Source organism: Polypterus senegalus, chromosome 6 (assembly GCF_016835505.1).
Source record: "Polypterus senegalus isolate Bchr_013 chromosome 6, ASM1683550v1, whole genome shotgun sequence".
Classification (NCBI taxonomy): domain Eukaryota; kingdom Metazoa; phylum Chordata; class Cladistia; order Polypteriformes; family Polypteridae; genus Polypterus; species Polypterus senegalus.
In genome coordinates this window covers 18,775,395-18,797,750 of record NC_053159.1, presented here as the reverse complement: position 1 = coordinate 18,797,750, position 22,356 = coordinate 18,775,395, and the positions used below count along the sequence as shown (strand labels likewise).

Genomic DNA, 22,356 nt, shown 5'->3' with positions numbered 1-22,356 from the left:
TGATTTATAATTTTAAACTTTAAAGCAGAGAGGTAGATCAAGAAAAAAATGTGTGTAACGGTCCAGTGCCGCTAAGATTTATTTAGTTTTTTAGTAGAGATTTCAGGGACGCACACCCTCACATACTCACAGAGACAAAAAGCCACCAGTAACAAAACAGTAAATAAACAATATATTAATAATAAATGAAAACAACAATCCCACCGCAGTTCACCTTACGTCGATGTACAATCAACACGAAAACAAACCACAACAATAACCACACACAGTAAAGTCCATGAAAAAACGGCAACTGATGTAATGTAAAGATGAAGGTAAATAGTCTAGAGATCCGCACGTTGAAGGGGAATGTAAAGATAGTCCTACCGGTAGTTCCTGAAATGGTGAAGACGGGTGGACGGTTCAGGATCGCTCCTTTCTTCACGTGATGGCCGTAAATTGACATACAGTCCTCACGTAACAGGCAGACCGCAGACAATCCAGACCCCAATCCAGGACAAAAATGAGAGGGCGCAGGTGTCACAACGGAAGGTAGACAGTAAGGGACTTTAGACACGAAACGCAAAATACTTCTTTCTTTTTTGGTAACACTAGCCCCCTTTTTAAATGTGGTGCCAGCCTCTTGGTACCCAACAGCCCCTGCTTTCCCAGCAGATGACCAATCAGAGCCACTGCAGGGGCTGCTGGGAGTTGAAGTTTCAAGCACCGCTACATGTCTCTTTCTCCCAACCATTATGGAGGGCAGTGTAGATTCGTTTTTAGTAGACCAGTAGTTTTACGTAGCACCCATGTAAACTGAAGCATATGATGGCAACTATAAAGATCAATGCATGACAAACTTTGGTTTAGGATCCTAATAATAAATCAGCCTAGAGAGCCTGCTTTTGGTCGTAAAGAGATGCAACACTTATGGGTCCCCTTCTCCTACCCTTAATAAAGGATGAGCAGATTCTTCAAAGGAAACACACACATTTACACAGAGGGCGATGATAAATGTTCACGGATTTTACTGTTTTGTGCTGTTTTTAGGTTTATGCCCATATTTAGTCCTCCATTTTCCCTGTAGAGCCGCCTGTTTTCCTCCACTGGGCACAAAGATAACCGTGTTTAAGTGTGTACCCATACAAGGCACGAGGCCAGTAAAAAGCCTGATCTCCTCACCCTGATGAGCCACCTCTATGTCATATATCTTTTCAGGTCTTGGCCAGGTTCTCGAGTTTATGTACACCGCTAAACTGAACCTGACTCCCCAAAACGTGGAGGATGTCCTCGCTGTCGCCAGCTTCCTTCAGATGCAGGAGATCATAAATGCCTGCACGGCCTTCAAGTCCCTAATGTCACCGCTGCGCGCTGCTGTTGAGCCCTTGCAAACGGAAGGTGAGTTGGATACTTCAGCCATCTCGTTGAGTTATTTGGTTTGTAAAGCTTCATGTGTGATTTACTGGGTGGTGGGCCATTTTGCTTGTTGTGCTGTTCAAGTGAGTTGGTTGCAGTGCCAGGGAAGACAGTTTTTCCAAATGGCTTCTTCTTCTTTGTTCAAACTTAACGCCTTTCTGCATCTTAGGCTATCATTGTCATGCTTGTCCATATTCCTCAGATTAAAAATGCTGTAGCTTTACGCCTAACCTGGGAGTCTAGGTGGATAAATCAGAACTGATGATGTTAAGCCTTTTCTGGCAAGCAGTGTTTTACCAAGCTGTTACCAAATGAAACCTTCAAGGCTCTTGTGGTCTTGTTTGTTTTACACATTTAATTCAACTTCACACAAATGTATTTATGTTAACACCTGTCTGTGTATGAAAAATATGCCATTCTCATTTGCCTTTAGTTGCTTTTCCGTGCAATTTGTTTTCAGGAGAAGTCGACAAGCTGGAGGAGTTACCAAAGACTAATGCTGGTGACCAGGACCATGATGCAATAACATCAACAGAGGCAAAGCCCACCGATAACAGTGCTCATTCAGCAGAGTATGAACAGACAGCAGGTCAGAATCAGCAGATAGAAAATCCAGAATCTGCGACTTCAGAGCCAACAACAGAGGAGCTGCAAGAACAAACCAAATTCTCATTTGTAGAGCCAATCGAAAAGTCCACAGAGCATACCTGCGAGGATAATTTTCAGACCACCACAAGTGAACCACTGGCAAACACTCAAGAAGTGGAACTTGCTGAACTGGTAGAACATCCTTCTGAAGCTTCTGCCCCGGAGCCTGAAGAATTGGGTGAGATAACGACCCCCATCCTGACTGAGGAGCAGAATGGGTTGGAAGGGCAAGAGGGTGAAGGCGAAGATACAAGACACAATTTTGAAGAGAGTGGTGAGTACCAACAAGGCAAATGTACACATATAATAAATGTGGCCACAAGGGGGCATCACTGAGCCCCAAACCGCAGACACAGTAATACAGCATACGCTGCAGTGATAGAATAAAAGGTATTTATTTCACAAACACCTCTCCAGAAATCAGGCACAATTCTTCAATAAATCAGACAATTGTTCCTCCTTACTACCTCCGCAGCGTGTTGCCTGCTGCCTCCCATCTCTGACTCAAATGAAGTGAGGCAGCAAACTCCTTTTAAGTCAGACCTGGGCATGGTTCCAGTGTCATGCCGTATCATCGAGGAAGCACTTCCGGGCCATAAAAAATGTTGGGAGGTCTTCTCCCAACCAGGGAGGTCTTAACAGCATCATAGGCCCCCAGGCAAAGTAGAGCACTAGAGGCCCCTGTTTTGATAGCAAAAACAGAAACATACTGCCCAGCGTGCCCATGCGGTAATACGGCCCATCTCCAGACAGTGCCCTCTGTCGATAAACAGGGATCCCGACAGAGCTGTATTTCCGGACTCCAAGTCCCAAGCACCCCTGCGGAGTCCGGTAATACAGTCTGTGTTTACCATACGAGAACCACTGCCACAAGGATTTGGGAGATGGAACAACTCCCAGTCCTCTGCTTTTATCCGTACATCCATTAAACCATTCCGACAGAGTACACATTTATTTCCACATCCAGCAGGCTAATTTGCTTGCGTCATCGCACTGGCCTCCTGTCTGGGTAATCAAACATCCTCCATCCCAGCCAGGATACCTGTTCTCCTCTTACAAAGAGAAAGTAAAACTGTTGTAAACTCCATGGCGTAGCTAGGGGCGGGCGCAGGGGGCGGCATTATTGACCCCCGTGACCCTGTAGTTAGGATACAGCGGGTTGGATGATGGATGGATGGATGGATGGATCAATCTGAATGCATTCTTGCTCTGCACAGAAAACATCCCCACCTATCACTTGTACACTACACTGGTTGTGGTTTTCACAGCATAATTATATTAAACTAATAATTCGAACACAGCTTATCAGTGTGTCTGTACTATATTCTTGTCTAGTTGATGCTTATAAATAATTATATGTGAAAAATTGATGTTTCTCTATACTGTATATGAATAAATCTCCAAAATATTCCTTAATTTTTCTCTATACATCATTTTAATTTTCTATAAGATTGAAAGGGAAGGTCTACAGGACGGTAGTGAGACCAGCTATGTTATATGGGTTGGAGACGGTGGCACTGACCAGAAATTAGAAGACAGAGCTGAAGGTGGCAGAGTTAAAGATGCTAAGATTTGAATTAGACATGACAAGTATGGACAGGATTAGAAATGAGGACATTAGAGGGTCAGCTCAGGTGGGATGGTTGGGAGACAAAGTCAGAGAGGCGAGATTGTGTTGGTTTGGACGTGTGCAGAGGAGAGATGCTGAGTATACTGGGAGAAGGATGATAGGGATAGAGCTGCCAGGGAAGAGGGAAAGAGGAAGGCCTAAGAGAAGGTTTACGGATCTGGTGAGAGAGGACATGCAGGTGATGGGTGTGACAGAGTAAGATGACGAGGACAGGAGGATAAGGAACAAGATGATCAGCTGTTGGCGACCCCTAACGGGAGCAGCTGAAAGAAGAAGAAGATTTAAATAGGTTAACATATTCAGATATGTTCCCATATCATTTTTTTATTGATCAGTCCAATATTAGTTTCCTCAGTCTGCTTTTATGGGTTCGTTTTACAGCACAAACATCTGCCCATGTCAATGGGCTGCTAGTAATCTGCTTTAATCGGTCGTCTTTCATTGGTTGCAGTCATTCCAGTGAACAGTGACACCGGACAGTTGACATACCTGTCAAGTCAGTGTGATGGAAAAGAAGAAAACCTGCAAAGTGGGCTAGCAGAGGAAGAAGAAGAAGAAGAAGAAGAAGAAGAAGAAGAAGAAGAGGAGGAGGAGGAGGAAGGGGAGGAAGGAGCCACCACATCAGGTGAGCTGCCATCAGCAAAACTCTATCGAGAAGCTTTTAATATTCACCGATATTAGTCAGGCATCATTGTTCTTATTTTAATGTATTAGTTATTACATGGCCTGATAATGCCTTACGTGTCATAAAAAAAAGAAACATTTTTATTCAATAAGATGTAAACCCTCTTGGTTGGCATAGTGACATCCCATTCTTTGGACCCCAGCTTGTTTTGTCTACTGAGGATTCCTCAGCTGTTTCTGGCGTTTTCCTTCTCTTCTTCATGTTGTATCCCCTTTCTATAAAGACATACTTTTAGTTTGATTGGGGACTCTAAATTGACATATTTGGTGGGTTCTCCCCGAGTACACATTTAATTGTATACTGTGGCGGACTGGCCAGGACACCCCTTTGACACTGGGTCCGAGAGAGCAGCCATGGGATGCACACTGCGTCCCCCAGAACGCATGGTGGCAGCCCTCCTGGGTTAGATCGGGGTCACAGGCGTGGGACTTCAGGGCTCAGCGGCCACCACCGGGAGGAGCTGCACGGCTTAATGCGCCCATGTGGACTGGAATGCAGACACACCCGGAAGTGCAGCCTGAATTAGGTTAATTATCACCTGAAGCACTTCTGGGTGGGCTGTAAGAAGAACCTGCAGCCACCACTCGAGGCGCCAGAGTCAGGAGCACAAAGCTGCCTGCGAGGAGTGGAGGAAGAAGAGTGTGATTTTTGGGTGGTTTTTTTTGGTGTGTGTTTTGGGGACTGTGTAGGGCTTTTGGGACATGGGGAAGACGTGCCTCACGGCTGAAGAACACCACAAATAAATATTTTTGTTCATTTTCTCATGTGCCTCCGCTGTCAGTCTGTGTCGGGTCAATGCCTATATAGCTCTTTTGCCACAATACATTTTTAAGAAAGAATTAAAGGCACCAATTATTGTGCATCCTCATAAACCTGCAGGGCCTAACAGTTCATTAGCTGCAAATTAAAATGAGCCTCTGTCAGCCCTGCTTGGTCTGCACAAGCAGGTGACGTCTTATTTATTTTTGTGTTGCGGTTTTCATAGTGAACGCTGGCATACACCATGGAAGCAATGAACAGACAGGGCTAATAAGATGCTGTTCTTTAACTCGTAAGCTGTAGCCCCGTTGGTCAGCCCTTTACATTGTCCAAGAATCAATTTGAATAAAAATATTTGCTTGCTTTAACACACAGTTCTGCCCTCTGTGCTTTATGGACATGCAGAGTCTAACATTCCACATTAGGCAGCACATTATTTAATTTTGTATTTTTTGTTTTTCCTGTTTGTACTTCAAGATATGGATGTTGATGAGATGAATTTGGCCAAAGTAGACGGAGAAAATGAGATGGACGAGTGGGACGAGAAAGGACAAGCGGCTGATGACAGTGGCTCTGATAGTCGTCAGATGCGAGCAGGCACCTTCACCGACCGTAGTGAGTCCAGAGTTTATGGCTCTGTCACCCACAAATGTGAGGTAAGAACGGGTGAGAGCAGAAACCTGAATCAACACACTGTGGAGGTCTTCACGGTGAAAAGTAGCTGTGAGACCACCCATAATAAAATTACAAAATAATATATCAAAGCTGAATTTCTTCTTGTGAATATTCCAAACGTTCATCTTTTCTTATGTTATTAATATCATTTTATAGATGATGATGACTTACAAATACAGTGAATCACTTGGGCATACGTGATTGCCATCTCCTAGATGTTTAGGTGTATATTTTTAATAAATATGCCATTTTCAGTGGGAATTCTGGGAGAACAAGCCTATATTTCAAACCATCATAACAACAAAAAAATAAACTATTATAGCTTGAAAAATAATTTTATACTTCGCTTGCATTAAAGAATCATTCAGCATACGATTCATGTCAGGCCCTGCTGGGAAAACTCCACTGGAGCTCAACAGAAAGTTTGCAGCAGCAGTCGACGACACTCTGTGTGTGTTTCTCTCTCACACTCTCTCACTCTCACTCTCTCCATCCGTCTTTCTGATTGATTGATTCTTTATATGTCACATACAGTTATACAAGTGCAACATGTAGTGAAATGTGCTCTGAATCGGCCATGAGACTGCAAAAAAATAAATACAAATCGGGCCCAAGCCTAATGTTACTTGGTTAGGTTTACCCATTTTGTAAGCCGCTTTGGATAAAAGCGTCTGCTAAGCAAATAAATGTAAATAAATACAAGTATCATTAAGGTGATACAATATATAAAAAAAGAAATATATTGTGGACCATCAGGGCGCATGCAGCTGTCCTAACCTGACACACACAGGCAGACATGAGTCTGCCACACAACACACCTTTCATTTACTCAGCGCACCTTTTAGCTCACAGGGCAAAGTACAACACAGTCCCTTTTCCTTCTTCTTCTTCTTCTTCTATTTCCTATCCGCCTCCACTCCTCTCCCAGCGAGCTTCGTCTTCCTTCCTACCGACTCTGGCTCCTGAATGGTGGGGACTGGCCCCTTTTTATAGGGTACCCAGAAGGACTCCAGGTGCCCTACTAGCCTCAGGGTCTTAGGACCCTGCAAATGTCCATGCACCCCCTGGCAGTGGCCACAGGCCCCAACAGAGTTGAGCTTACATGCTCTCATGACCACTGCAAACCAAGGGGTCTGCCCTCTTGTCGGTCCGGGGTAGAAACATTCTTAAAATTACACTCTTCCGGTCCTTCCATGCTCTGGGCTTCCTGGCCAGGTAAGGGCTCGGGTCGTCTGCCATTCCAAATAAATAGTCTAATTATAAACAAGATCTAAACAGTGTTCAAATGGAATAGAGTAGCCATGGACTGTAAAGTGCAGTGTGCTAGTTTGTTTCCTAATGTAAACCGACTTAAATGACATGGTGGCAGTTGAGATACAGTGAGGTAGAGGGTTCAGTGGATGTTATAATGAACAGTGGCGTGGCGTGGCTAGATTAAGAAATCTTATGGCCTGTAGATAGAAGCTACAATACTCCTAAAGCATTTGCTTGATTTCAGAAGGTCAAACAAATAGATACGGGGCGAGAGGAGTCTCTGATGATCCTAGTTGCTCTGGTATCGCTCCATCTCCTGGCGTAAATATCCTGCAGAGACAGTAGATCAGATCTGGTGCAGCGCTCCACCACCCGGATCATTCTGTGTAGTTCCTTAATGTCCCGTGCACAGCTGTTCCCAAACCAGGAAGTGATGTTCTGACATCAAGACTCTCTCTCTCTCTCTCATATCTCCCCATCCCCTCCAGTCTTATATTTATTACTACCTGTGTAAGCCCGTGCTGTAAGTTAGAAATTATTGTAATTGTCAGAAAAAAAATTGAAATGCATTGTCAGCAGTTTAGTTCTGCGGATGTGCTCGCCCCCCTTGTCTATCAGCAGCTATGCAAGTTTCTCTCTCCACGGAGGTTTCGTTCTGTGGATGTGCTCACCCCCCTTGTCTATCAGCGACTAAGTGAGTTTCTCTCTCGTTTGTCTTTCCTTGGCGGTTTCGATTTGGCGACAGAGCCACTTTCTTTCAGCTTCATGCTGAAGCCTCGTATTTCTTTCTTCTTCTGACTCGTTAACTTGGGGCCGCCTTGCCGGAGAGCTTTATGCTGTAGCCTCGCACTTCTGGGACAGACAGACAGACACACACACTTCCACACACAGATGTTTATATATAATCTTTTTAATCTAATCTATAATCTACATTTAATCTACACTAGCTGTGTGACACTCTTAGGCTATGAAACTTCATAATACTATAAAGCTTTCTTTAATTCAATTCAGCATTTGTTGGTTTAGTAGCCTGTCTTGACAACATTCACGCAAAGCAGAAACCAATCCTGGGTGGAGTTCCAGGGTATCTCAGCTTCTGTCATCAACATTTAGGTTGTTATTTTAAAGTGTTGCCTAATCTAAACTGAGCACACCTACAGACGTATAGTATCTCTGAATCATTTTGCCTTTTCTATTGGTGTCGCCAGACATCTTGGTTCTTTGCTAACTTAGTACTTCGTGACACAATCCTATTCCCGGTTTGAGGACTCGGTACATTTTTAAACTGTCTCATGCTAAAAAGTAATTCTGTTTTTGTGGTTTGCTCACAAGGAGTGTGGAAAAGAGTTTACACACACCGGCAACTTTAAGAGGCACATTCGCATTCACACCGGGGAGAAGCCCTTCACCTGCCGAGACTGCAAGAAAGCCTTCTCTGATCCAGCCGCTTGCAAAGCCCATGAAAAAACACACAGGTACTGTCCCGTCAGAATGGAGTGAGTGGGTGGGAATGGGTACTCGGTACTCACCCAGAAAGGCATGACCACTTCTCAGTGTGGCCAGGCCAGTGGCACTTTATTTACAAGGAAACATTTTAGCAATGAATTCTCCGGCTTTGACTCAATATCCCACAGCAAATATGTAAAATTTATTATATCATTGTACATTGTAATGGAAGGCAGGGGATGGATTGGCACCCCAGCCAGGATGGAGCCGGTCGTGAGGCTGGTATTATGAACGGACAGAGGGAGACTGCCTCTCGGGGCCGCATGTGCTGGGTGACAGCATGCCTGTGGCAGAGCTCCAATTTGGAGACCCGCAGGGCTGCATGGGAGTTGTAGTTCTGAATGGCAGCTCTGTCATGGTTCTGGAGAGAGATGCTGGGAACAGACTCCCCTGTCCTGAAGAGGTTCCACCTGACCTGGAAGTGCTTCCTGGAGGCAATGTTGTGGCACCAGAAGTACTCCAAGGCCTGACGTAAAAAGGGGAGCCTCTGCCTCAACCAGGTAGTCGGAAGTGGGGGAGGACAAGCATCACCTGGGGTTTAGGCAAAGGAGAAGAGAGAGAGAGGAAAAGAATATTAGTATGTGAACAGGTCTGGGAAAAGGGTATGTTTTGGAAGCTGGGATTTGTGTCTGGCTCCATACAGGCCATAATGAGCAAAGAAGCTGGAGGTGATGAATGCTATAGAAAGTTATTAATTGAAATTATGATTGTTCATGTGTTTGTATATATATATATTGTCCACATACACCCAGGATTTTTAAGTTTTCTACTTGGGCACCTTTTGGTGTTTCTGAGCGAAACAAACAGGATGTGAATTATCACTAGTTCATTTTCTTTCACCACAATGTAGTTATGTTTTCTTTTCTACTAAATTCATCACCTTATATATCTATAAAACCATAACGACATTTAGTACTGACCTCTGTCTTACTGAGTCTTTATTGCACTCTTTTTTTTCCCCCAATGTAGCCCACTAAAGCCCTACAGTTGCAAGGAATGTGGAAAGAGTTACCGACTAGTCAGTCTGCTGAACCTGCACCGGAAACGGCACACTGGGGAGGCACGATACAACTGTGAGGAGTGTGGCAAGCTCTTCACGACTTCTGGCAACCTCAAGAGGCACCAGCTGGTACACAGTGGCGAGAAACCATACCACTGCGACTACTGCGAGCGCTCTTTCTCAGACCCCACAGCCAAGATGAGGCACTTGGAAACACATGACACCGACAAAGGACACAAGTGCCCTCATTGTGACAAGCGCTTCAACCAGGTTAGAGGCAGGGGGGCAAGATGAGGTTGGGGTTATTATTTGACAATGATACTGTGGCAGAGTGAGAAGTTTAATTACTGAAACCCTGTGATATCCAACAGTGAGGTTTGCAGTAAGTGAAGTAGCAAAATGCAGTTGTTGGCTTGGTTAGAACTTTTCAAAGTGTTATCCATTCTAAAAGTGATCTGTTAATGTTGAAAACAAAAATAAGAAGTACGTTCCTTTTTTACTTTCTCGTATATTAAGTATAGGGAAAGTATTGTAATCGTCCAAAAATTCAACCTTGAGATTTTAATGAATCTCGACGTTTTAGACCTTCCCGAGTCTAATTTACTTTCTCGTAGGGAAAGTATTGTAATTGTCAAACAATTTGATTTCGAGATTTAGATGAATCTCAAGATTTTAGACCTCCCTGAGTCCAATTTATTTTCTCGTAGGGAAAGTTTTGTAATCGTCAAAAAAATCGATTTCGAGATTTTGATGAATCTCAACGTTTTAGACTTCCCCGAGTCCAATTAACTTTCTCGTAGGGAAAGTGTTGTAATCATGCAAAAATTAAATTTTGAGATTTTGATGAATCTCAATGTTTTAGACCTTCCTGGGTCCAAAAATACCGTTTTTGGAATAATGTCTGTGTGTGTATCTGTCTGTGTGTGTGTGTGTGTGTGTGTGTGTATATATAAACACAATAACTTCAGTACGCCTTCACTTAGGTCAACCAAAGTTTGCATACAAGTATTAGGTACAACATGTAGATTTCTATCAACTTTTCCGCTACCCAGCAGTGGTACTTTTTTTATTCATGCAGCATCAGAGTCCGATTTATTCAACTTTACTTTTATAATAATTGTTCAATGTATTATTGATTTGATTTGATTGTGGTTGATGGTTCTTTAATGTACATAATATAAAAACATAATCATTGTCTTGCGGTTTACTCCTCAAATATCCATCCCCATATCTGACTCTACAAGAAAGTGAAGGGGAGACCACTCCCGATTTTTCTTAATATATGTGACCAGAAGCTGTGTCCATCTTGCTTTAAGCTAACGGGCTGCACTTCTCCTACACCTTTGTTACCGAAGGAGTTGTGACCGAGCCAGCCCATCAATTCTTCTAGTCCATAACATAACACAACACTCCCAAACCCACTTATTTTAATTCAGGGTCTTACAGAGCCAGAGACTTTTCACTCAATGACATGTCAGTACAAAATACATGGGTTTTTCCAGCACTGCTTTAGAGGAGGAGGAGGATGGGAAAATGACTGAGAAGTTTTATTTTATGAAGGGGCCCTGTTGCCGTTGTCTTAGGGGTGTTTCTCTCTGATAATTATGGGAGAATATTGTGTGATTTTTTTTTTTCTGTCGTTAATGGGGCAACTCCTGGACCTTTTTGCAGTGGACCCATAAGAAGTGATATGCTGCTAATCATGAACAGCTCTCACTGTCTGGGCTGCCTGTTTCCATTCTAAGTTTCAAATAATTCAAGAAAAAGTGAATGTTGAGACTACCAAAATTACTGTAAAGCAGGGAGAAAAAAAAACTGGGAGAACAAGACTAAGGCAAGTTGAGATGGACGGGATGTTAAAGGAAATGGCAGCTGTCATTCAGAAACACTTGGGGCAGTAGAAGAGAAAACTAATTCATTGTGTTCATTCTTACAGATTGGCAATCTGAAGGCTCACATGAAGATTCACATCACCGATGGACCGCTGAAATGTAAAGAGTGCGGAAAACAGTTTACTACCTCAGGTACGTTAGAGTTTTTAGCATGATTAGTGTACATGACGTATATTTTGAGTAGTGTGGTGAAGTGCTTAAGGATTGGGTGACACAGTGGTCAGTGATATCCGTCCTTAGGTAGTCAATATGATGTTTCCACATTCTCCTCATGAGTTTTATTCAGATAGTCCATTTTCCTTCTGAATGCCAAAGATATACGGGTTAGTTGATTTCACAAAGGTCAATTGACTGTTATACAATCGTGTACAGTGCCCTCCATAATGTTTGGGACAAAGACACCTTTTTCCTCTTCTGCTCCACAGTTTAAAATTACACATTAAATAATTCAAACGTGATTAAAGTGCACATTGCAAACTTAAGGGTATCTGCATACATTTTGGTCACAACATGTAGACATGACAACATTTTTTATATACGATTCTCTAACCTAATTAAGGGCACCATAATGTTTGGGACAAGTGGCGTCCCAGGTGCTTGTGATTCCTCAGGTGGGTTTCATGGCTTCATAAGATACCCTCAACCTGCTTCTAAACTTTGGAGTCCGGAGTTGCTGTTGTTCAACTTGAGGACAAGAGCTGTGCCAGTGAAAGCCACAAAAGCCATCATGATGGCTGAAAAAGAAGACGACTACTCTGCAAGATGCAAACCTCTAGTCAGCCACACAAACAGGATGGCCAGATTACAGTTTGCGGAAAAGGACTTAAAAGAGCCTGCAGAATTTGGGAAAATACAGACGAGACAAAGATGAACCTGCATTAGAGTGATGGCGAGAGTGTGGAGATGATTAGGAACTGCTCGAGATCCAAAGCGGAGCACCTCATCTGTTAGACATGGTGGTGGAGTGTTAAGGCTTGGGCGTGTATGACTGCCACAGGTCCTAGCACACTTACTGCTGATGGCAGCGGCACAATGAATTCTGAGGTGTGTAGAAACATCTCATCTGCTGGATTTCCAGTAAATGCCTCCAAACTCCTTGGATGGCGTTTCATCCTACCACAAGTTAATGAGCCAAATGTACTGCTAAGGCAACACAGGAGTTAAAAAGTGGGAAATTCTAGAATGGCTAAGCCAGTCACCCGATTTAAATACAACTGAGCAGACCTGCCAATTGCTGAAGAAATAATATAAGAGGACAAGCCCCCTTTTGTGAGTTTCCCCAAGTCATGCTGGTAGACCGGTGGGTGGACTCTTTAGTAGCCCCTGTGTGAGTGTGTACAAGAGTCCGCCCTGCAGTGGGTCTGCATCTAGCTGCCTTGTGTCTTTCGCTACTAGAATTGGCTTCACTTTCCTGTGACTATAACCAGGAAAATATAGTAAGCGGGAAACGATTTCTGTTTAGTTCCTGGTAAAATGGCCAGGATGTGTGGAATGCTATTTTTAACCACTAGATGTCACACTTGTGCAAATGCTGCCTTGTCATTTTTTAGCGTGGCTTCACTAAATAAAGCGATTGATGGCTATTATTCACATTTTTGATTACTATGACTAAACGGTGTATTACAGCTAACAATGAAAGCTCAAGCATTACAACTGCACGTGTGTAAACCCTTTTGACTCTGCAGCGGAGTGTGAGAGCGTATGCCACGTGTGCTTACAAAAGAGTGAGATGAGCGCAGGAAGTTCTTGTGTATCAGACTCTGTTTGGTTGACTCTTGTCATCCAGGTAACCTGAAGAGACACCTGCGAGTTCACAGTGGAGAAAAGCCCTATGTGTGCATGCACTGCCAGCGAGCGTTTGCTGACCCAGGAGCACTTCAGCGTCACGTTCGAATTCATACAGGTGAGGTGTGGGGGGATCTCTTCCATTTGTAACCTCAATTGAACAGTGATGATTGCTGTCCTAAAGCTACAAAACTCTAATCCGGGGGTCTCCAACCTTTTTTTCCTCTGAGAGCTACTTTTACAGAATGAAAATGGCCGAAAGCTGCTCATGTTTTCTAACATTTCTTCTCATAGCTTATTTCAACCCAAACAAACTGAATAAGCTTGTTTTGCCTGAACATTTACAAAATGTTGGTGTCCACAACTCACATTTTGCATTAAAATATCACAAAAATATTTAGTTCACCTGCAAGTGCATTTTGTATGCCTGTATGCATTTTCTAGTGTATCTCACACTATTGAATTAAAACATGAATGCTGTCAAAACAAAACAATGCAATTCCAAATCCACAGATCTGACTTCTTCATTTGTCATTTTGTCACATGTCACTGTGTCACTTTATTCACAGGTCCAGTCGCATGTGTGATGTGTTTTTTAGTTAGTCAGATGACTGGCACTGAGGTGTCTGGTGGAGTGGAGCCCCCTTAGGTTCGCTCTTCTGGAGTCATTTAAATGTTCGTCTGTCAGTCTTGTTCTGAACTTTGATTTCATGACATTCACGTCAGACTCACAGAGGTATGGAGACCCAAATAAAGCAGACATTTTCAGAGCTGCTTTGTGAACATTCTTCTAGTTATCTGCCTCTACTAAGCTCCAGAAATGCTGAGAATGCTGTTGAGACTTTAACTGCACATTATTTTGAAGGTTTACTAATATATAATATAGAAAATCCAACGTCTGTCTATCTGTCCACAGTGCACTACTGTACTTAACGGATTTAGATCGGGTTTCTTTCTGCAATTTGCTTGAACATTCCGGTTGATTTTGCGACTTCTCTCATTTCGCTCTGTATCAGAGTTTGCTGGTGGCAATGATTTATAAGCGTGAATCTGGGAAACACACAGCGGGCCGAGGAGAGGGGAGGGTCTCTCCTCACTCACTCGCCCGCTTCAGGCTGTGTGTACCTTAACTCCACTTAGCTAGCGAACGAGAGAACAATTGAATTCAACTTTGTTTGATATTTAAAATAAAGTGTTACTTAGGTCTTGATGAGTTGGAGTCCGGATATTCTCTTAAGTGTATGCCACATTGAAAAGATAGACTGCAATTCAGATTGTGGATCGTGATTTTTTTTGTTAAAAATGATTTTTTGGAAAGATCGCCCACCTTTAATTTGACTAATCAATTTTTCAAATTTATGTAGGATTCATTCACCCTTTGGCAAGCTACTTGGAAAGGGATTGTGAGCTACCGGTAGCGAGCGAGCGACGTGTTGGAGACCCCTGCTCTAATCTGACTCGGTAGTGCATCACAGTGACACCCAGATCAGATCCTCAACTGCACTAACACGTTCTGTCTAACTTTAGGGATGATAAGCCTGCACCTCAGGCCCCTAAGACTTAATAATTCTGTTTTGCCATCAGTCCCAGATTAAACATGCCTAAACTTTTTCTTCAGGAGAGAAGCCATGCCTCTGCATGATCTGTGGGAAGGGATTCACCCAAGCCAGCTCCTTAATCGCTCATGTCCGACAGCACACGGGGGAGAAGCCCTATGTGTGTGACCGCTGTGGAAAGAGGTGAGGCCAGCATTGGATGTTGATACCTTTATTTGCGGCTGCCCATTCCCACTTTCCCCCTAGACTATGGCACTCTGCACTGTCTTTGTCATTGCACATTAAAACTTTCTTCTCTCAGGTTTGTCCAGTCAAGCCAGCTAGCCAATCACATCCGCCATCACGATAATATCCGGCCCCACAAGTGCCACGTGTGTAACAAAGCCTTTGTGAATGTTGGAGACCTTTCTAAGCACGTCATCATACATACAGGTAAGTTGCCTAATTTCTCCTAACCGCTTGACCAGTGTGCTGGAGTGGCCAGTGTGGATGCCATCATGGGCAAAAGTAAAGTCGTGTCTTATTTCGTCAGGGTCAGTGAGGGTAATGAAGTAAAACTTAGATTTGATGCAAAATAATTTAAATAAACAAGCAGAATCCTGTCCATCTTTAATTTTTTTTTTTAACCCAATGAGACACAGGGATGGGACAAAGTGACCAATTGAAAGAATTGCTGGAGTAAACCAAAACCAACCATTCTTTCTTTCATTTATTTTCTTAACTCAGTCCACAAAGGGCTCACTCACCTTTACAGAGTCACCTTGCACGGAAGTCACCAAACAAGTTAACTTTTTGTCATTTATGAGATGTGGAGGGGAAATCTGGGCAGCACGCTGGCACAGTGGTAGTGCCGCTGCCTCGCAGTAAGGAGACTTCCTGGGTCCTGCCTGCGTGGAGTATGCATGTCCTCCCCGTGTCTGCGTGGGACCCTAAATTGTCCCTAGTGTGTGCTTGGTGTGTGTGTGTGTGTGTGTGTGCCCTGCGGTGGGCTGGCACCCTGCCCGGGGTTCTTTCCTGCCTTGCACCCTGTGCTGGCTGGAATTGGCTCCAGCAGACCCACGTGACCCTGCGTTAGGATATAACGGGTTGGACGATGACTGACTGATTGACTGGAGGAGAAATCTAGAGGTGACTTACAGGTGCTGGTCATAAAATTCGAATATCACGACAAAGTTGATTTATTTCAGTAATTCCATTCAAAAAGTGAAACTTGTATATTAGATTCATTCATTACACACAGACTGATGTATTTCAAATGTTTATTTCTTTTAATTTTGATGATTATAACTGACAACTAATGAAAGTCCCAAATTCAGTATCTCGGAAAATTAGAATATCAATTAAGACCAATGCAAAAAAAGGATTTTTAGAAATGTTGGCCAACTGAAAGGTATGAACATGAAAAGTCTGAGCATGTACAGCACTCAATATTTAGTTGGGGCTCCTTTGGCCTGGATTACTGCAGCAATGTGGAGTGGCATGGAGTCGATCAGTCTGTGGCACTGTTCAGGTGTTATGAGAGCCCATGTTGCTCTGATAGTGGCCTTCAGCTCTTCTGAATTGTTGGGTCTGGCATATTGCATCTTCCTCTTCACAATACCCCATAGATTTTCTATGGGGTTAAGGTCAGGCGAGTTTGCTGGCCAATCAAGAACAGGGATACAATGGTCCTTAAACCAGGTACTGGTAGCTTTGGCACTGTGTGCAGGTGCCAGGTCCTGTTGGAAAATGAAATCTGCATCTCCATAAAGTTCGTCAGCAGCAGGAAGCATGAAGTGCTCTAAAACTTCCTGGTAGATGGCTGCGTTGACCTTGGACCTCAGAAAACACAATGGACCAACACCAGCAGATGACATGGCACCCCAAACCATCACTGACTGTGGAAACTTTACACTGGACCTCAAGCAACGTGGATTCTGTGCCTCTCCTCTCTTCCTCCAGACTCTGGGACCTTGATTTCCAAAGGAAATGCAAAATTGACTTTCTTCAGAGAACATAACTTTGGACCACTCAGCAGCAGTCCAGTCCTTTTTGTCTTTAGCACAGGCGAGACGCTTCTGACGCTGTCTCTTGTTCAAGAGTGGCTTGACACAAGGAGTGCGACAGCTGAACCCCATGTCCTGCATACGTCTGTGTGTGGTGGTCCTTGAAGCACTGACTCCAGCTTCAGTCCACTCTTTGTGAATCTCCCCCACAGTTTTCAATGGGTTTTGTTTCACAATCCTCTCCAGGGTATAAGCAGTTATCCCTATTGCTTGTCCACTTTTTTCTACCACATCTTGTCCTTCCCTTCGCCTCTCTATTAATGTGCTGACACAGAGCTCTGTGAACAGCCAGCCTCTTTAGCAATGACCTTTTGTGTCTTGCCCTCCTTGAGCGAGGTGTCAATGGTCGTCTTTTGGACAACTGTCAGGTCAGCAGTCTTCCTCATGATTGTGTAGCCTACAGAACTCGACTGAGAGACCATTGAAAGGCTTTTGCAGGTGTTTTGAGTTAATTAGCTGATTAGAGTGCGGCACCAGGTGTCTTCAATATTGAACCTTTTCACAATATTCGAATTTTCCGAGGTACTGAATTTGGGACTTTCATTAGTTGTCAGTTATAATCATCAAAATTAAAAGAAATAAACATTTGAAATACATCAGTCTGTGTGTAATGAATGAATCTAATATACAAGTTTCACTTTTTGAATGGAATTACTGAAATAAATCAACTTTGTCATGATATTCGAATTTTATGACCAGCACCTGTACATGGACACCAGGAGAACATGGAAACTCAAAAGATGAAGATGTTAGAATTTTCATTTAAAGTTACGAGAGTAGACAGGATTAGGAATGGGTATATTAGAAGGGACAACACAGGTGTGACAGTTCGGTGACCAAGTGAGACAGGTGAGATTGAGATGGTTAGGACACGTGCAGAGGAGAGATGAGGGGTACATCGGGAAAAGGATGTTGAGGCGTTGAACCTCCAGGCAAGAGGAAATGAGGAAGATTTATGGATGTGGTGAGGGAGGACATGAAGGCAGTCCGTGTGGCAGGAAATGTAAAAGACAGGAATAGATGGAGACGGATGATCTGCTGTGGAGACCCCTAACTGGGAGCAGCCGACAGAAAAAGACGACTACTGCCACATAAAAGCCATAGTCCATCTGCAGCGTTACATCATGTGGTATTGTTCCAGCTTAACTGGCTGAAGCCCCTATTCATTTGACATGCGTGTTTCTTTTCCCTCAGGCGAGAAGCCATATCTGTGTGACAAATGTGGCCGGGGCTTCAACCGTGTCGACAACCTGCGCTCCCATGTTAAGACAGTCCACCAGGGCAAGGCTGGTATGAAGAAGCTGGTCACTAAGTCAGAGGAAGATATGGACAATGACAATGACGAAGTCAATATTGTGACAGTAACCACCGATGAAATTGTCACCTTGGCGACTGAGGCACTAGCAGCCAGTGCAGTCACACAGCTCACAGGTAAGAAGGTCTTTTCATCTTCTCCTATGTTTGGCCCACACCTTGCTGCCACTCCCAGAATGCCTCAGTGGAGTGTTAACTCTAATATTTTGCCAAGTGTTGTGCGCGCCATCTGTTTAGCTGAAAATGTAGCAGCAGGCCTGGTGCTGAATCAGCCAAGGAGGGCACATGTCACTCCTCCCCTCTCTTCAGACCACCACTACTTTGGCTCAGTGTAGAGACAGGCCCACGTTAAGTTCAAATCCTCGATGTTTGCCTACAGAGTAGTGAATGGATCAGCACCTGTACAGGGTGGTCCAGATCTGATTATGCAGATCCAGATCGTCTGGATGACTTTGATTTATGCGGGACGATTTCAGTTCGGTGCAAAGACGATTCTTCATGTCGTCAGTTCGCACACTTCTCTCGATGGTCCTGGATTTTACAGGTGATTTTCTATGTAATAAACTTAATGTGAATTTCCCCTTGGGATTAATAAAGTATCTATCTATCTATCTAAGTTATAGCGTAATAAAAATTGCATAATTAGATCTGGACCACCCTATATATACGGAGACACTTGTGAGAGCCTCTCAGGTCTGCCTGTGAATGGCATCTGGTGATGTCACCTTAGTGTGGCATTCAATCTCAGTCCACATTCTTTTCATGCGTAGCTCCTAGATGGATGGTGGAACGAGCTGCTCACCTCCCTTTGGAATTTGGACTCCCTCAGTGTCTTTAAGAAGCATTTCAGGACTCGCTTATGTGGCGAATTTCTGTCGAACTGAGCAGTTAGGTTTTACAATCTAGGAATTACTGCCAACTTGTGTTTTATTCTAAGCTCTTGACTTGTGGTGTCAGTTTTGTAAACCTTTTGCTGTAATACTTGTTCCTCCAGACTGATGTTACTTGATTATATCGGCCTCTTTTATGAAGTTGCTTTGGATTAAAGCGTCTGCTAAGCCAATGAATGTAAATGTGACTTGTTTTCCAGTCCTTCCTGTAGCAGCAGCAGTGTCAGCCGATGAAACGGAGGCATTGAAGGCCGAGATCACGAAGGCGGTGGAGAAGGTACAGGAGGCAGGTGAGGGGAATCATTTATATTAAAACAATGACCTGTAAAACATCTGGAGGGTGTCGTTCGGTCGGTTGGTCGGTCCATCCATCAGGCTGCCTGCCTGCCTGCCTGCCTGCCTTTGTTTGATAGAACAGCTTTCAAAGCAAATGTCATGTCAATGTGCTTTATGCGAGTACAACTTCGATCAGGGCCTAGTACTTCGTCCACTCAGAACCCATGCTCAGGGTCACACTGTCACACGTGCCCACCTCTGGGGCACAGGTTGTGCATTCATTTCAGTTGAATGTATTTTTGTGTAGCGCTCTTCAGTGAGCACAGGCTCGGTATTTTAACACGAATCTTCACAGAATGTACACATTCAAAGCAACAGATAAGGTTAAACACAGTAAAGGAGGAATCTAAAACGGATTAGTATAAATGGACCGATTAGTAATAATAATAATTCTTTACTCACTACTCAAAGCACTTGACATAGTGAGAAGGGAGCCACTTCCACCACCACCACCACCACCAATGTGTAGCATCCATCTGGATGACGCGACGGTAGCCATTTTGTTTTAGTATGCTCAGCACTCATTAGCTGTTATGTGGTAAAGGGGTGAGAGGGATAGTCAGTCAGTTAGGCAGGGGGCTCAGAATGGGTGAGGCCGCGACATCGGGGTACACCCTACTCTTTTACAAAAGATGCCTGCCCCGGGATCCCTACCAGAGCAAATGCATGACAATGAAAAGAAAGAAATGAACACAGAATCACACACAATAGATCTGTAAATGGTGGAGTGGTGGCTCAGAGGCTAAGGAGCTGTGCTGGTGTCTGGTAGGGTGCTGGCTCAAATCCCGTTACTGCCAGAAGGGATCCTACTCCATTGGGCCCTTGAGCAAAGCCCTTAACCTGAAAATTGCTCCATGTCTGCTCAACAGTGGCTGACCGACCCTGTGCTCGGACGTCTACAGGTCATCAGACAAGACCATTTCGTCTTGGGGATTAACAACATCCCTCTGTTACATAAAAAAAAAATCATCTTGGGTCGAGGCGTGACTTTCTCGGAGACACTTTAACGTCCCGCGAAACAAGGAGGACAGCTGCTGTGCAGGCTTTTAAATGTTCAAAGCGCAGAGCAACATGTAGATCACGCAGCATGGCGGCAGCAGCAGCAAACCAGCTGATCGAGCAACGAGGAGGTAAAAATCTGTATTGTATCACCGTTTAAGAGGGGGTTTCAGAGGAGCGACCGTGTCTCCTTGGGGTGTTCAGCCCCCCTCTTCACAACGTGAGCGGCGGAGACGCGAAGTGGCTGGCATGTAGGACCCCCCTGAAGGCAAGCGAAGCCCCCTAGTACATCACAAAATAAAAGTCAACATGCCAAGCAGCATTAAGCCACCTCCGGACCACTCTGTCGCTCTACAGGTATGCGGCTTGTTTACCTCATTTGTGTTTAGTTTCAAATGAAATATTAAAATGGCGTTCGGAGTGTCAAGTAAGTTCCGGCCTGCGCTTTGAGTGCTCTATTCTGTCGACTTTGTGACCAATATGGCTTTAAATTTACACACCGTTTGCAAAATAGAAAACAAAAAGCCAAATCGCCAAGCCGTGAAATGCTTAGGAAGGAGACGTTGAGGACCACGGGGTGAATATGCCAGCTGTGCCCAGAGGGTGAGGAACTGAACCCAGATTCCAGCTGGTTACATAACAAATAAAAACACATTAAGAAAAAGAGAACTTGAAATCTCTGCCCTGGGCAGCTGTTTGCATGTGGCCACCTGACTGTCCAGCTCCTCCATTTCTTCTCACCACTCTTTAATTTCTTTTCTTCAGATCCTAATACCCAAATCCTCTACGCCTGCGATTCCTGTGGGGAAAAATTCCTGGATGCCACGAGTCTGGCTCAGCACGTACGCATTCACACCGCCCAGGCGCTGGTCATGTTCCAGGCTGACACAGACTTCTACCAGCAGTACAGTGGCACCACAGCCTGGCAGACCACCGAACATGTCATTCAGGCTGGAGAACTTCTGTTTCGGACCCGCGAGGGGGAGGCTGGAGCCGAAGGAGTGGGCACAGCGGAGGAAGGAGAGCCCGCCGAGATGGAATGTGCCGGACAGACAGAGTAACATCAAGGGCATCTAAAGCCACACTAGCCCAGAATCTTGACTTGGAGCCCACCGGACACCCCGTACCCCCCTCCTTTTTTGTGTTTCCATCTTCTCAGTAAACCCAACAACAAATACCAGCCTAAAATCTGCCCGCGCTACTCTTGTGTGCTCGTTACACGGCATGGACTCACACAAACCCTATGAAAGAATAAAAAAGGCCAGGCCTGGCAGTGGCGCTCGATTTGGACGCTGGACATTCAAAAGCGACTCTGCCTGAAACAGCCAAGTGTGGGCGATCGGGTGGTCCGACTGCGGTGTGCCCGGCTATCACGTTTCACTTGGCTCACTTGTGTCAGCAGATGGTGGAGAAATGGATACAGCAAATCCTGTGCTTTGGTGGCAGAGAAAAACCCACAGAAGCTGTGAATGAAATTGTACCTAAAAAACAAACATGCTGCGCTGCTTTTCAAACCGGAAAGATGATTAAAAATATATATAAAATGTACATTTGTAGATTAAAAACCAACTGTAAAGTGCCACGAGTGTGATCCTTACGAAAGGGAGCTCTGTGTGTTAATGTATAAAGACAGCAGCAGGCCTTGGTTCTCAGGTCCCCACCCCTGCCAATAGACACCCCTTTGAGAGGCACATTCTGGGCACAACATCCGTAATGCAAATCCAGGCCATCGTTTTTAGGTTCAGACACAGAAAGCAGAGGTGGGTGATGGTGTGAGGGACCCTAACAGAATTAAGAATCCAATGTTAAGAGTGGTGACCAGCAGGGGTCAGTGCAGGGGGCCGCTGCTGTTTTTAATATTTATAATTGACTTGGATAGGAATATAAAGACTGCAGTGGGCTGGCACCCTGCCCGGGGTTTGTTTCCTGCTTTGTGCCCTGTGTTGGCTGGGATTGGCTCCATCTGACCCCCGTGACCCTGTAGTTA

General features: G+C 44.4%; 1 protein-coding gene across 6 annotated transcripts in view; it reads left to right on the top strand.

Moving 5' to 3' along the window:
- The window catches only part of zbtb17 (zinc finger and BTB domain containing 17), a 33,815-nt gene extending 11,867 nt beyond the window's left edge, over positions 1-21,948 (top strand). For 5 of the 6 annotated variants that reach the window (XM_039755471.1, XM_039755467.1, XM_039755465.1 and 2 more), the window contains 13 exons: positions 1,198-1,377; positions 1,856-2,317; positions 4,125-4,298; positions 5,595-5,773; positions 8,379-8,521; positions 9,522-9,822; positions 11,489-11,576; positions 13,231-13,347; positions 14,848-14,968; positions 15,087-15,217; positions 18,025-18,261; positions 19,235-19,324; positions 21,135-21,948. In XM_039755471.1, coding sequence (XP_039611405.1) covers positions 1,198-1,377; positions 1,856-2,317; positions 4,125-4,298; positions 5,595-5,773; positions 8,379-8,521; positions 9,522-9,822; positions 11,489-11,576; positions 13,231-13,347; positions 14,848-14,968; positions 15,087-15,217; positions 18,025-18,261; positions 19,235-19,324; positions 21,135-21,430 — 2,519 coding nt within the window. In that variant the 3' untranslated portion in view covers positions 21,431-21,948. The remainder of the gene's footprint in view (positions 1-1,197; positions 1,378-1,855; positions 2,318-4,124; positions 4,299-5,594; positions 5,774-8,378; positions 8,522-9,521; positions 9,823-11,488; positions 11,577-13,230; positions 13,348-14,847; positions 14,969-15,086; positions 15,218-18,024; positions 18,262-19,234; positions 19,325-21,134) is intronic. The other variant, XM_039755470.1, reaches the window with a different exon arrangement.
- Positions 21,949-22,356: the final 408 nt, after the last annotated feature.